We start from the raw sequence: 15772 nt of genomic DNA, 5'->3' as shown, positions 1-15772 counted from the left end.
ATGCTATATTTGATTTGAACATGTTTACCTTGTATCTAGGACACAGAGAAGTCAGGTTTATGACATTTACATATCCATCTCCATGTGTTTTTGTAAATGAATAAATGTAAAATAGATACGTTTAATGCTACACTGTGGATCATTTCAGGTAAAACAATAACATATCACGTAGACAAGCGGGTGGTAACGTTTAAATTGGTTTAATAAAGAAACAAACATTGAACTTAAAATCAGGAACAGAGACTTTGACAAACGTAGATAAAACAAACTGCTGATGAGTGAAACCGCGTGACGGAACATTTACAACGGAATGGTTTCCACAACTTCCGTACATTTATCACAAACATGTTTAACCAACTCTATGTATAATCTGACACTGAGGTAGATGAATGAAAGCTGTAGTGTCTGAATGTGAAGAGAGGAAGACCATCTCTGATCAAAACCCCCAGATCACCATAAACTGACTTAATACTAGTTGTTTTTCTTCGATTCATTGATTATTCATGACGATTCTGACTAAACTCTGACCAGATCGAGCTGAAGAGATCTAAAATACAGAATTCAAACATTTTCTGTGATTTTGTGTTTTAAAAAGCAGAGTAAAGAATAATTGGGGGACATTTGATCAACAGTCTGGATTTCAATCACTTTTCCCATAGAGTTAAAATAAATAAATGTATGAAATAAGAGTTTAACAGAAGATAACCAGTGGTAAACGCCATTATTCTCAGACACAATGGCCAAAAGTTTTTACGCTTTTACCTTTTTTTTTTTTTAAATAACCTTTTTGTAACACATTTTATTACAGACAAATGTAACAACATTTACGTCACCACAGTTTTTTAATTTGCTTTCGTATTTACGGCAGAATATAAGAGATGAGATGATAAGATATGCAGCCCGAGGAGAATAAAGTACCGTATTTTCTGGAGTATAAGTTGCACCAGCCAAAAAATGCATAATATTAACATATATAAGTCGCACAGAGTATTAAATGCAGTTGCAAGTGTGAAAATAACAAATAATATCACATATAAGTCGCTCCGGAGTATAAGTTTATAAGTATAAATATAAGTCGCACCCCGGCCAAAACTATGAAAAAAGGTGCGACTTATAGTCCAGAAAATACGGTATTCGTGCGTGTGCCACATGTTTTAAAGTATAACTATCATAACACGTTTCCCTTTTCCTCGTTTACTTCTTTTGACTTGTGGTGGTGTTAGTGATAGAACATCTGCTTCTTGAAATTAGCCTCTGTTTCCCATCGATATTTACATAATCCACACTTCCTGTTATGTATTTCCAGATATAAATCATAAATTAAACAGTCTTAAGCTCATTAGACACCACAGGGAGGAGCTTTAAACGAGGGATGTCATGATTATTGGGTTATTATTTAGGTCAGACTAGAATCGTAACATTTTTAGAAGAAACATTTATTTGAATTAAGTGTTTTTTCAGTTCAATTAAAAGAAATGTGACAATCTTAGAAGCAGAAGCAGAGGAGCGGTACCGTGTGAAGAAAGAAAGAAAATGTTGTATTTTATTGTTGTTTTGGTCGTGATAATCGCGAATCGTCGTTAAATCGCGACATTTGTTCGCACAATTATCGTTGGACTAATATTTGAAATCCTGACATCCCTAATGGCAGAAGTCCATTGGAATTGTACCTCCGGAAACAAGCGGAAACACTAACGGCCGCTTTATGTCTTGGATGGTTTACAGTTTGTCTGATAATATGAATATGTCCGGCTTGCAGTCCTTTGGGGCTAAACACGGGCTAAACACGGGCTAAACTCCCGTGTTTAGCCCGTGTTTAGCCCGTGTTTCGTCCTGGTTGATCTTGTAAATGCGAAATGTTCAAAGGTCGTGGGACGCTCTCTTGGACTGTTATCTGAGCTGTTTTTTCTTGGCTCTGATGGGGCTGAAGAAAGGGTGCCACAGCGCCTCCTCCAGGGTGATCCTACGCACTACATCGTACTCCAGCATCAGCGAGAGCAGGTCGAACAGCTGCCGCTCGTCCGCGCCGCTGCACTGCATGTACTCCTGAACACACGGAGGCACAGAGCACTCGCCACGCTCACACATACACAGAGAACTCCGAGTGCGCTAATGGACGGGCGACTGCTAGGCTAATCGGCGCTAATAACAGAAATTGTAGCCATGATTGCAAAACAATTTACAATATATGTATAACCACATCTACATTGAGCATTTGATTTTCAGACACTTTTATTTTAACAATGACGACGACGTTGAACGATGGTTTAAACTGTCAGAAAAGTGTGTCACTTAAGTGTAAACTGTCTGTGTTTTCAGCGGCACGTCGCACGTTGTTGACATCACAGCGGGATTCTGTTTTCAGCTCTACTTCCTGTCATTCAAATGTTTCCATTTCCCCCCCCAAACTGCATCTTAAAGGAATAATAGAGGAATGTTGGCGAGCTATCTGAGTCTCATTTCCTTGTGGCGTGGACAGCTGAGTAGTCCTCCCACATGTCAATCATTCCCTGCGTGCTACTGCACACCTGCAGCCTCGTTCCCAGGATAGCAGCATGTTTCCCCGGCTGCACATGCGTGGTTGATATGCCGGTGTGTGTTTAGCGAGTTCCTTCAGTGTAAAGTACAAAAATGACACAGAGAAAGACTGTGTTCGAGCTCAGAAGAGACGGAAATCTGCGGAGACGACAGATGATGCGATCCGTCGTGCTAATAAACAAACACGTGTAGAGGCTGTTGCTGCTCATGCACGAGGTTTGATGGGAGGCGGCCTCTTGGAAACAACAGGAGGGCGGGGCTGAGTGTGGGGGGTGAGTGTGCTCATTTTTAAAAAGGGACTAACAGTCGCTTGGGTTCTCAAATCGGCGAAAAATGCTCTATTATTCCTTTAAAGTATGTAATTAATGTTTTGCCCCAACACAGATATAATTTAAAGCAGCTCTTGGGGTCAAAATGAACTCATTGTGCGCTGTCTGCATCTAATTATGAAGCTTTCATCCTCCACAAACAGAGGCGACTCCACCCGTCTGTGATCAACTGTGTCCGAGTTCATCGTTTCATGGTTTTGAATGACACGACATATGGCTGGTTTTGGCATAAACGGTGGACATCAAACGGTGTGTACTCGAGTAACATTACATTGGAGAAAAAGTTATCACAGTTGTAAATCAAGTACTGTTTAAGTACAGGTATGTAAAGTATCCAAACACATGTACAGAGCGTGTTTCTCACCGTCAGAGGTTTACAGTGTTTCTGGACGTACGCGTCTCTGGATCCGCCCTCCTCCGACTTCAGCCGCTCGTTGTGGACGTACTGCTGCTTCCTGACGAACCAAACGCAGTCGAGTCGTGAGTCCAGCGGTTTATTCATCGTAATTACAACATTATGAAAGCTTGCATCACTTTGTCTGTTTGAGCAGGTGGGCAGGAATCGGCCCCAGGACCCTCTCCATCATGGCCAAATGCTCCTGACTGTCGTGCGTCTGCAAAACACACAAAGGGCCCCGGTCAAGAAGTGTACCCACCCTTTTAATAACGTTTTCTTATTTTTTGAATTGTGATTTTAAGGTGAATTTAAGTGCTTTTCTAAATGGTTTCACAGAGGTGGTAGATACAGTATATGGACAAAAGTGATAACGCAATTGTTGTTTTGGATTTATGCAAAATTAGAATGAGTATATTGTCTAAACAACAAAAAAGATGCAAAAAGTGATCATTAAAATAAAATAAAGAGAACCGACAGTCGTTGTGGTTCCAGAAGTACGTTTTCCATTCATTTTCCCCAAAGAATTCTAATTGTTAAAGGCACGATCGAGACTAAGCAGGTTTAAGGTGACTAATGCACATAAACGCGGTTGTTTTCTGTCCAAAAACACACATTTAAAACTTAGAATTCTTCAAAACGTTGAAATAACTTTGCGGTTTCGATGTTGTGGTCATTAGTTACACCACAGAGCTGATATGACCCGAGCAAACTTTCAATATACAGAAGAAATGAATGTGAAAGTGTATGTGTTTAATGTTACTATCCATTCACTGCTTGTGCATTTACAACGTTTTAGCACATTTGTGATGGATTGTCATAATATCGGCTGGACATCGTGACACATTATTTCGAGATGTACCGTATTTTCCGGAGTATAAGTCGCACCAGCCCAAAAAACACATATATAAGTCGCACTGGAGTATGAAATGCGGTGTGAAAATAACAAATAATATCACAAATAAGTCACTCCGGAGTATAAGTATAAGTATAAATATGGTACATTTTTTGTCAATATGACCCACCGCTAGTTTCATATGGCGATATTAATACACGTTTGTACTGGATTTCTTTTGCCGTGGTCCCTCGTCCGGGTGTGGTCATCGTAGAAAATGTTCAAAGGTCGTTAACTGTGTTTTTGAAATCGAGACGCTTCCACACCGGATGGAAGAAGGGTGGGAGTTTCCCCAGAAGAATACCGTATTTTCCGGACTATAACCACCTTTTTTCATAGTTTTGGCCGGGGTGCGACTTACACTTATATTTATACTTATACTTATACTCCAATGCGACTTATATGTGATATTATTTGTTATTTTCACACTTACAGCCGTATTTCATACTCCAGTGCGACTTATATATGTTTTTTTTCTTCTCTATTGTGCATTTTTTGAGCATCTTATACTTTGGAAAATACGGTATTCAGACAATATTATGTCAATCCAACAGAAATGTGTTAAAACATGTTTCTAAACGCATTAGTTGAGGTTTGATCATAAGAAAAATGTGAAATGTGCACAAATCTCACCCTTTACCCTCATTTGAACGTTTACAACACGACTTTTTAATTTTAATCAGCTGTTTTCATACAATTTTGTTTTACCAATAATAGATAAGATTTTCAAATTTTGCATCACTTACACGTATGATATGATCTACTTTTCGATATTTTGCCCAACTCTATATGGAGCTTTGAAACTACTATTGTATTTCTATTATGATAAATCACTTTGCAAATTAAAACTCAAGTGACTCGAGATTGTAAAACGTCATCAAATCAAAGCACTGGGCGTTCATCTGTAGAACGTTTACCGGGAAAAGAGTTCGTCCGCAGTAGAACTCCATCAGGACACAACCGAGACTCCAGACGTCACACGACTGGTTCCAGCCAAGATCTAGAACAAAACACGACATAATCAGGTATTTTCTCATTTGGTTTCTGTTAAACTTTCAGGTTTAGTTGGATGTTTTTGAACCGAGTATGACTTCTGGAGCGCGGTAATGCCGGGTCGACACCAGAGACTCGTGACGCTCGTGGTCGAACGTCGCCGTGCCGAAGTCCACCACCTTCACGTCGATGCTTTTCAGCCGCTTCTCGTTACGCTGCTGCGAAACGAAGCGTTGAACAGGTCACTAAAGTGTACAATTAACCCTAACCCAACTTCTAATCATTGTAATCATAATCTGAACGATGCACACAAGAGACCTTTGTGGCATAACAAAGACCGTGACATTATCAAAGCAGAACTATTGTCCCTGTGATGATCAAATACGTATTTTCAGGGGGTTTGAAGTGTCCGTCGTCGCCCCCTGCTGTCTCTGAGCGGAACAGCAGACTTGCAGAATTTGCCGACATCAACGCGGACTCTTGTTTTGTCCACGTGAAATGTTTTTTGTATGAGATTATACGATCATATTACAGTAAAGAAAGAAAAGATGCTTTTGCGTCCGTTCTCTGACAGTGTATTTTCACAGGGGAGCTGCAGGGGGAGCCAGAGGGACTTAGAACAATTTCTGATTTTCGTTAAGAAGATCACACTTTATTTGGATATATTCTCCATCTAAAAGCCTTCAGGCACAATATTCCAGCCTGTACTTTAATAGAAATAAACTCGTCGACCGTTAAAATAATCGTTAGTTGTGGCACAATCTTTTCCAACATGGTTCCATTTCAGCTTGAAACTATCTTCAGCGAAGCAGCAGAATCCTCCTCCTCTTCATTCATCTCCTCTTCTTCTTCACCAGCAAAAGTCTCAGGGTAAATCAATAGTATCTCTACCTTTTGAGTTCTTAACGCCAACGTTCATCTATTGAACCTAAATCGTTCGTTTACAGCCTTTAAATCACCACAAAGCTCAATTATTCTGGTTATTATTCAGCCTGTAAAAAAAGGTATTATTCCATTAAAATGATCCGCATCCGCTCGTCTCCATTCGTTATTGCTTTTGCCTGGAATGTTCCAGCGTGTGGCATTACATGTATCTTTCCCTGCCAGGCCACGTTACGGGTCAGATCTGTGGATGAAGTCGTGTTTTTCAAGGCAGTTTTTAGAGCAGTAAAAAAATGCAAGGTAAGTTTAATGATGATAAATATAAATGACATCTCCATGGAGACGACGCAGGCAGGTGAAAGGTTACACGGCGCAGCTTTAAGAGACTCACCTTACTCTGGGTTACACGGCGCAGCTTTAAGAGACTCACCTTACTCTGGGTTACACGGCGCAGCTTTAAGAGACTCACCTTACTCTGGGTTACACGGCGCAGCTTTAAGAGACTCACCTTACTCTGGGTTACACGGCGCAGCCTTAAGAGACTCACCTTACTCTGGGTTACACGGTGCAGCTTTAAGAGACTCACCTTACTCTGGGTTGCACGGTGCAGCCTTAAGAGACTCACCTTACTCTGGGTTACACGGTGCAGCTTTAAGAGACTCACCTTACTCTGGGTTACACGGTGCAGCTTTAAGAGACTCACCTTACTCTGGGTTACACGGTGCAGCCTTAAGAGACTCACCTTACTCTGGGTTACACGGTGCAGCTTTAAGAGACTCACCTTACTCTGGGTTACACGGTGCAGCCTTAAGAGACTCACCTTACTCTGGGTTACACGGTGCAGCTTTAAGAGACTCACCTTACTCTGGGTTACACGGTGCAGCTTTAAGAGACTCACCTTACTCTGGGTTACACGGTGCAGCTTTAAGAGACTCACCTTACTCTGGGTTACACGGTGCAGCTTTAAGAGACTCACCTTACTCTGGGTTACACGGTGCAGCTTTAAGAGACTCACCTTACTCTGGGTTACACGGCGCAGCTTTAAGAGACTCACCTTACTCTGGGTTACACGGCGCAGCTTTAAGAGACTCACCTTACTCTGGGTTACACGGTGCAGCCTTAAGAGACTCACCTTACTCTGGGTTACACGGTGCAGCTTTAAGAGACTCACCTTACTCTGGGTTACACGGTGCAGCTTTAAGAGACTCACCTTACTCTGGGTTACACGGCGCAGCTTTAAGAGACTCACCTTACTCTGGGTTACACGGCGCAGCTTTAAGAGACTCACCTTACTCTGGGTTACACGGCGCAGCTTTAAGAGACTCACCTTACTCTGGGTTACACGGTGCAGCCTTAAGAGACTCACCTTACTCTGGGTTACACGGTGCAGCTTTAAGAGACTCACCTTACTCTGGGTTACACGGTGCAGCTTTAAGAGACTCACCTTACTCTGGGTTACACGGCGCAGCTTTAAGAGACTCACCTTACTCTGGGTTACACGGCGCAGCTTTAAGAGACTCACCTTACTCTGGGTTACACGGCGCAGCTTTAAGAGACTCACCTTACTCTGGGTTACACGGCGCAGCTTTAAGAGACTCACCTTACTCTGGGTTACACGGTGCAGCCTTAAGAGACTCACCTTACTCTGGGTTACACGGTGCAGCTTTAAGAGACTCACCTTACTCTGGGTTACACGGTGCAGCTTTAAGAGACTCACCTTACTCTGGGTTCCACGGCGCAGCTTTAAGAGACTCACCTTACTCTGGGTTACACGGCGCAGCTTTAAGAGACTCACCTTACTCTGGGTTACACGGTGCAGCCTTAAGAGACTCACCTTACTCTGGGTTACACGGTGCAGCTTTAAGAGACTCACCTTACTCTGGGTTACACGGTGCAGCTTTAAGAGACTCACCTTACTCTGGGTTACACGGCGCAGCTTTAAGAGACTCACCTTACTCTGGGTTACACGGCGCAGCTTTAAGAGACTCACCTTACTCTGGGTTACACGGCGCAGCTTTAAGAGACTCACCTTACTCTGGGTTACACGGCGCAGCTTTAAGACACTCACCTTACTCTGGGTTACACGGCGCAGCTTTAAGAGACTCACCTTACTCTGGGTTACACGGTGCAGCTTTAAGAGACTCACCTTACTCTGGGTTACACGGCGCAGCTTTAAGAGACTCACCTTACTCTGGGTTACACGGCGCAGCTTTAAGAGACTCACCTTACTCTGGGTTACACGGCGCAGCTTTAAGAGACTCACCTTACTCTGGGTTACACGGCGCAGCTTTAAGAGACTCACCTTACTCTGGGTTACACGGCGCAGCTTTAAGAGACTCACCTTACTCTGGGTTACACGGCGCAGCTTTAAGAGACTCACCTTACTCTGGGTTACACGGCGCAGCTTTAAGAGACTCACCTTACTCTGGGTTACACGGCGCAGCTTTAAGAGACTCACCTTACTCTGGGTTACACGGCGCAGCTTTAAGAGACTCACCTTACTCTGGGTTACACGGCGCAGCTTTAAGAGACTCACCTTACTCTGGGTTACACGGTGCAGCTTTAAGAGACTCACCTTACTCTGGGTTACACGGCGCAGCTTTAAGAGACTCACCTTACTCTGGGTTACACGGCGCAGCTTTAAGAGACTCACCTTACTCTGGGTTACACGGCGCAGCTTTAAGAGACTCACCTTACTCTGGGTTACACGGCGCAGCTTTAAGAGACTCACCTTACTCTGGGTTACACGGTGCAGCTTTAAGAGACTCACCTTACTCTGGGTTACACGGCGCAGCTTTAAGAGACTCACCTTACTCTGGGTTACACGGCGCAGCTTTAAGAGACTCACCTTACTCTGGGTTACACGGCGCAGCTTTAAGAGACTCACCTTACTCTGGGTTACACGGCGCAGCTTTAAGAGACTCACTTTACTCTGGGTTACACGGTGCAGCTTTAAGAGACTCACCTTACTCTGGGTTACACGGTGCAGCCTTAAGAGACTCACCTTACTCTGGGTTACACGGTGCAGCTTTAAGAGACTCACCTTACTCTGGGTTACACGGTGCAGCTTTAAGAGACTCACCTTACTCTGGGTTACACGGCGCAGCTTTAAGAGACTCACCTTACTCTGGGTTACACGGCGCAGCTTTAAGAGACTCACCTTACTCTGGGTTACACGGTGCAGCCTTAAGAGACTCACCTTACTCTGGGTTACACGGTGCAGCTTTAAGAGACTCACCTTACTCTGGGTTACACGGTGCAGCTTTAAGAGACTCACCTTACTCTGGGTTACACGGCGCAGCTTTAAGAGACTCACCTTACTCTGGGTTACACGGCGCAGCTTTAAGAGACTCACCTTACTCTGGGTTACACGGCGCAGCTTTAAGACACTCACCTTACTCTGGGTTACACGGTGCAGCTTTAAGAGACTCACCTTACTCTGGGTTACACGGTGCAGCTTTAAGAGACTCACCTTACTCTGGGTTACACGGCGCAGCTTTAAGAGACTCACCTTACTCTGGGTTACACGGCGCAGCTTTAAGAGACTCACCTTACTCTGGGTTACACGGCGCAGCTTTAAGAGACTCACCTTACTCTGGGTTACACGGCGCAGCTTTAAGAGACTCACCTTACTCTGGGTTACACGGCGCAGCTTTAAGAGACTCACCTTACTCTGGGTTACACGGCGCAGCTTTAAGAGACTCACCTTACTCTGGGTTACACGGCGCAGCTTTAAGAGACTCACCTTACTCTGGGTTACACGGCGCAGCTTTAAGAGACTCACCTTACTCTGGGTTACACGGCGCAGCTTTAAGAGACTCACCTTACTCTGGGTTACACGGTGCAGCTTTAAGAGACTCACCTTACTCTGGGTTACACGGCGCAGCTTTAAGAGACTCACCTTACTCTGGGTTACACGGCGCAGCTTTAAGAGACTCACCTTACTCTGGGTTACACGGCGCAGCTTTAAGAGACTCACCTTACTCTGGGTTACACGGCGCAGCTTTAAGAGACTCACTTTACTCTGGGTTACACGGTGCAGCTTTAGGAGACTCACTTTACTCTGGTTGTACTCCTGGTGGAAGTCGGAGGAGACGAGCACGATGTTCTCCGGCTTTAGGTCAGTGTGCGTCAGTTTGTTTCTGTGAAGGACTGTGAAGGACAAAAGACACGAAATAAGGACTTAAATTTACTTTTAATTTAATTTTCCTTGACTGGATTTGGAAACATTTAAGTTTCCAAATCCAGTCAAGAGCCAATCAGCTACGCCCTGAGTTACTCCATTTGTACTCTGTATTTACGCATGTATTTTGTATATTCTGTTCATGGACGGGCGACTGCTAGGCTAATTTGCGCTAATATTGCAAAAGAATTGACAATATATGTATAACCACATCTACATTGAGCGTTTGATTTTCAGACACTTTTATTTCAGTTGAACGATCATTGAACGTCATTTAAGTGTAAACTGTCTCTGTGTTTACAGCGGCACGTCGCACGATGATGACATCACAGCGGGATTCTGTTTTCAGCTCTACTTCCTGTCATTCAAATGTTATTTTTTTTTTCTTTCACAAACTGCAACTTAAAGGAATAATAGAGGATTTGTACTTCGTATTTACGCATGTGTTTTGTATATTCTGTTCAATTGTTATTCCAATGCTTAGCTTTATACATGGCTTTCTTGTCTATTTTTTTTAATTCGTAATTTTACAATTTATTATTCATTGTTTGTATTGCCTCTTCATACTTTTGTAAGTATATATTGAATATACTGATTAACACAAGATGAGCAGAACATTTGAACAGCGTTTTTTCATGTCTTGTATGTTTTAGTGTATTTCATTTTGCCTTTGTACAGCACTTTAGCCATTGTGCTGTTTTTAAATGTGCTTTATAAATAAGACTTTACAAACTTACTTTTGCAAAACTTGATGAAATGTTTAAATGGATCTAATCATTACTCGTGATCGGACGGTGTGGTTTTAATTTTACGTATGTGACGCCCTAACGACTTTTCACCGTTTCATGGCAACCACAGAGCCAATCAGGAGCGAGGTAGTGGAAAGTACTTTAGTCATCTCCTACAACTACATTTAAGCACCTATCAAATGTAGCATTTTAAATTTAAACTCAAGGTGATAATAATCCTTTAATTAATTCATCATTCGTCCAAGAGTGATTGAGAAAAGGTTTCACAGGTGGTTCTCTCGATTTAAGAAAAAGGTCAAGCACTATATTTGAATTATTTCCTACGTTATGTGATCATGTGGATGTCTTGTGTTTGGTTTTGGTGCTATTCTCAGTTTGCTCGTCCTCTACGTGCTCCAGGATTGACCGCAGCGTCACATTCAAACGATGGTGGAACATCTCTCACAGCAGACGGCTCTGAACAGCTGAAAGGCCATGTGTCGGATCTGGTCCAGGTCGAACGGCAGGTGGTGGTTCTGCTGGATGAACTCGCACGTGCTCAGTCCCAGCAGCTCGAACACGATGCAGACGTGGCCCTCGTGGTCGAACCAGTCCTGCATCCGGACGCAGGCGCTGCAGAGACAGAGTGAATGTCACGTACGTGTGAGAGGGAATCCTAGACCGGACCTGTCCTGCAATGCAACACTTCATGACACTATCCCCCTCGCTTCAATTGGTTCTTTTTGATCAGGTTTGAAGAGATGTTTGGTTTGTTATACTTTCTTTTTAGGGAATCAATATCTCTGTTTACTTTGTCCAGCCGATTGTTTGTTCTCCAACGGGCTCAAGAACAAGTTGACGAGGTACAGGACCACGCCTCAACCTCTTACTTCTCCAGCAACCATACCTCCACTCTTTAACCACGCCCCTAATAACCCAAAAGGCCTATATATGCACAGGCCAATCCCATCATCTCTTGTTGTCCCTGCTCTCTCGACCCCGCCCTCCCACCCCATGTCTCTATCATCTCCATCTTAACACATCACCATCTACGGAGGGGGCGGGGCTGAATCGACTCCAACTCTCATCGCTCCATCATTGCTCCATCATCGCCCCATGCTCCATCATTGCTCCATCATCGCTCCAACATCGCTCCATCATCGCTCCATCATCGCTTCAACATCGCTCCATCATCACTCCATCATCGCTTCAACATCGCACCATCATCGCTCCATCATTGCTCCATGCTCCATCATCGCTCCATCATCGCTTCAACATCGCTCCATCATCGCTCCATCATCGCTTCAACATCGCTCCATCATCGCTCCATCATCGCTCCATGATCACTCCATCATCGCTCCATCATCACTCCATCATCGCTTCAACATCGCTCCATCATCGCTCCATCATCGCTTCAACATCGCTCCATCATCACTCCATCATCGCTTCAACATCGCACCATCATCGCTCCATCATTGCTCCATGCTCCATCATCGCTCCATCATCGCTTCAACATCGCTCCATCATCGCTCCATCATCGCTTCAACATCGCTCCATCATCGCTCCATCATCGCTCCATGATCACTCCATCATCGCTCCATCATCACTCCATCATCGCTTCAACATCGCTCCATCATCGCTCCATCATCGCTTCAACATCGCTCCATCATCGCTCCATCATCGCTTCATCATCGCTCCATCATCGCTCCATCATCGCTCCATCATCACTATTATCAATAAACATGTTTTCGTATTCCATCGTTGTGGCGTGGTCCTCGCTAGTGAACCTCATTTTAGGGAATGATAATGATTAAGAAACTGTCACAGAGAGAAGAAGCGAAGCCCCAATGTCTGCGTTTGTCTGGTTCACTTGGCCAGTTGGATTTGAAGCTCTCTTGAAGTCCGTCGGTGTAATCCCTCATTCGTCCAGGCTCGACCACCCTGAGTACCTGATTAGCATCTGAATGTCCTTTACCTTTCCAGGGGTTCAGAATCCCATTATAAATAACAGGAAGATGAAACCTAAGCCCTCCATTTCTGTTTAAAGAAGGTCTTTCTTTTTTAACAAAAATAGCTTCCTTGACTCCTCTTTCAAACCATCTTTTCTCCCTGCTTAAAACCTTCACCTCACCGTCTTCAAACGAGTGATTAGAGGCTTCAAGATGGAGATGCACGGCGCCCATCTTGAAGCCTCTAATCACTCGTTTGAAGACGGTGAGGTGAAGGTTTTAAGCAGGGAGAAAAGATAGTTTGAAAGAGGAGTCAAGGAAGCTATTTTTGTTAAAAAAGAAAGACCTTCTTTAAACAGAAATGGAGGGCTTAGGTTTCATCTTCCTGTTATTTATAATGGGATTCTGAACCCCTGGAAAGGTAAAGGACATTCAGATGCTAATCAGGTACTCAGGGTGGTCGAGCCAGGGTCTCACAAAGACAAAGAGGTTTCTAATAGCCCATTAAGATTCTGAATAGGCTAGCTCGGTAGATACAAAGGGGAGTTTCTGTTGAAACAAACAACTCTTTCTACTTCAGGAAGGCTCCTCCCAATGGGCGGGTCTTACCACAGAACAGTATTAATATCGGAGTTCTCGACCTAAATTCTGTTATTGACAATGACTCTTGGATGAGAGTCGAAACGTCTATTTTTTCAAACTGAGTCCAGATGACTACAACTGAAGCTTTTTCTACTCTTGAAGTCCGTCTTTACTCACAAAATGTTGTCGTCGTCCAGCGCGTTGATCTCCTCCAGGACGGCGATTTCGGACCGGGCCACGTCGCGGAAGCAATCGATGTTCCTCACGATTTTCACGGCCACGTAATCGTTTCTGTGGGCGACAAACGAAAAGCGGTGGGTTTTATTGTCACCGTGGCGTCGAGACGGCAAACGCTGGGACTCTCACTTGTCTCGATCGAGGCACTTTGCCACTTTACCAAAGGCTCCTTTCCCCAGAGTGGAAACGACTTCATCTGCGGAAGATGAAGATTGATGTCAACAGTTGCTCGATTTCCACCACTGGTTTTAGCCAATGGAAAAGTCGCTCTATTTCAGTCGAGCAGAAATTATGTTTGATTATTATCGTCCTTATATTGGGACGTGTTCAAGTCCTGTTCAAGTCCCGTTCAAGTCCCGTTCAAGTCCCGTTCAAGTCCCGTTCAAGTCCCGTTCAAATCCCGTTCAAGTCCCGTTCAAATCCCGTTCAAATCCTGTTCAAGTCCTGTTCAAATCCTGTTCAAGTCCTGTTCAAGTCCTGTTCATGTCCTGTTCAAATCCCGTTCATGTCCCGTTCAAGTCCCGTTCAAGTCCCGTTCATGTCCCGTTCAAATCCCGTTCAAGTCCCGTTCGAGTCCCGTTCAAGTCCCGTTCGTGTCCCGTTCAAATCCCGTTCAAGTCCCGTTCAAGTCCCGTTCAAGTCCCGTTCATGTCCCGTTCAAATCCCGTTCAAGTCCCGTTCATGTCCCGTTCAAATCCTGTTCAAGTCCTGTTCAAGTCCCGTTCAAATCCTGTTCAAGTCCCGTTCAAGTCCCGTTCAAGTCCCGTTCAAGTCCCGTTCAAGTCCCTTTCAAGTCCCGTTCAAATCCCGTTCAAATCCCGTTCAAATCCCGTTCATGTCCTGTTCAAATCCTGTTCAAGTCCTGTTCAAGTCCTGTTCAAGTCTCGTTCAAATCCCGTTCAAATCCTGTTCAAGTCCTGTTCAAGTCCTGTTCAAGTCCTGTTCAAGTCCCGTTCAAATCCCGTTCAAGTCCAGTTCAAGTCCTGTTCAAGTCCTGTTCAAGTCCTGTTCATGTTCTGTTCAAGTCCTGTTCAAGTCCTGTTCAAATCCCGTTCAAGTCCTGTTCAAATCCCATTCAAGTCCTGTTCAAATCCTGTTTGAGTCCTGTTCAAATCCCGTTCAAATCCCGTTCAAGTCCTGTTCAAATCCCGTTCAAGTCCTGTTCAAATCCCGTTCAAGTCCTGTTCAAATCCTGTTCAAGTCCAGTTCAAGTCCAGTTCAAGTCCTGTTCAAGTCCTGTTCAAGTCCTGTTCAAGTCAATCGATGTCGAGTCGGGTTCAGTGTGAAATATAGATAAACTTCATATCGTGAACACGGAGCTCGTCAATCGTATCATTTCCGTAATTGTGACTTTTGGATGTTCAAATCGGTTTTTATCCTTAATCTGGTTTCAGTGGTGATTTGGACGTGCTTAAAGGTGCTCTCTGTTTACTTCCTGGTGGAGGCTCTGCCAGCTGAAATGTTCCACACTGCGGCATTTAACAAGTCTGACGATCGCTAAAAATACCTCGAAAAGCGTGAGTTCTTGCAGTGATTTGTGGCCTCTCCGCAGATCTGACCCGGGGACGGACATGGGGCAAAACAATAACATCCCCATGGAAACAGGACGGACAAAGCCTCCACTAGAAAAGTTACACATTGCACCTTTAAGTTGGTTCCTTCTGCGTGGTTTGGCTCAAGTTTGATGTTTTACTTGGGGCCGTACATCTTCCATTGAGCAGCAGTCCTTCGTGGTAAACCAGATGCCCTTCCTCGTCGTTGTGGTCGCCGCTCTCTGCCCTTTGACCCCTCTGGAACCGTGGCGTGGCGAAGAGGGGACAGAGAAGCAGAGCATTCAAACTGAAGGTCTTATAAGATGTCAAAATGTGCTGAAAGAAAAGTGGATCTAGAAACGATTTAAAGAATTACAAGAATTGAAAAAACAAAACAAAAAAACGAGGACGATTATAATAAAAAAGTTGCTAAATATTAATCAATTTTATTACATTTTTTTTATTTCAAAAGAAGTCACCAAACGCTGCTCTGGAATCTGTGTTTAAACTGTCCCAATGTCCTTGTCCCT

At 44.0% G+C, this 15772-nt stretch overlaps 1 protein-coding gene across 1 annotated transcript; it reads right to left on the bottom strand.

Annotated features, from left to right (window-relative positions):
• Positions 1-1871: 1871 nt before the first annotated feature.
• Positions 1872-15473, bottom strand: LOC140376628 (dual specificity protein kinase CLK4-like). The gene is made up of 10 exons (XM_072462113.1): positions 15416-15473; positions 13840-13906; positions 13651-13764; positions 11409-11575; positions 10089-10183; positions 5238-5367; positions 5074-5156; positions 3402-3481; positions 3232-3322; positions 1872-2046 (listed from the first exon to the last, which is right to left on the bottom strand). The coding sequence occupies exons 4-10, from the start codon at positions 11560-11562 to the stop codon at positions 1891-1893; spliced, it is 789 nt and encodes a 262-aa protein (XP_072318214.1). The 5' UTR covers positions 11563-11575; positions 13651-13764; positions 13840-13906; positions 15416-15473; the 3' UTR covers positions 1872-1890.
• Positions 15474-15772: the final 299 nt, after the last annotated feature.

The sequence above is a fragment of the Eucyclogobius newberryi genome, unplaced genomic scaffold, assembly GCF_026437365.1.
Source record: "Eucyclogobius newberryi isolate DKJ021-1_F unplaced genomic scaffold, fEucNew1.0.hap1 SCAF_37, whole genome shotgun sequence".
NCBI classification, from domain to species: Eukaryota; Metazoa; Chordata; class Actinopteri; order Gobiiformes; family Gobiidae; genus Eucyclogobius; species Eucyclogobius newberryi.
This window is presented reverse-complemented; position numbering and strand designations above follow the sequence as displayed.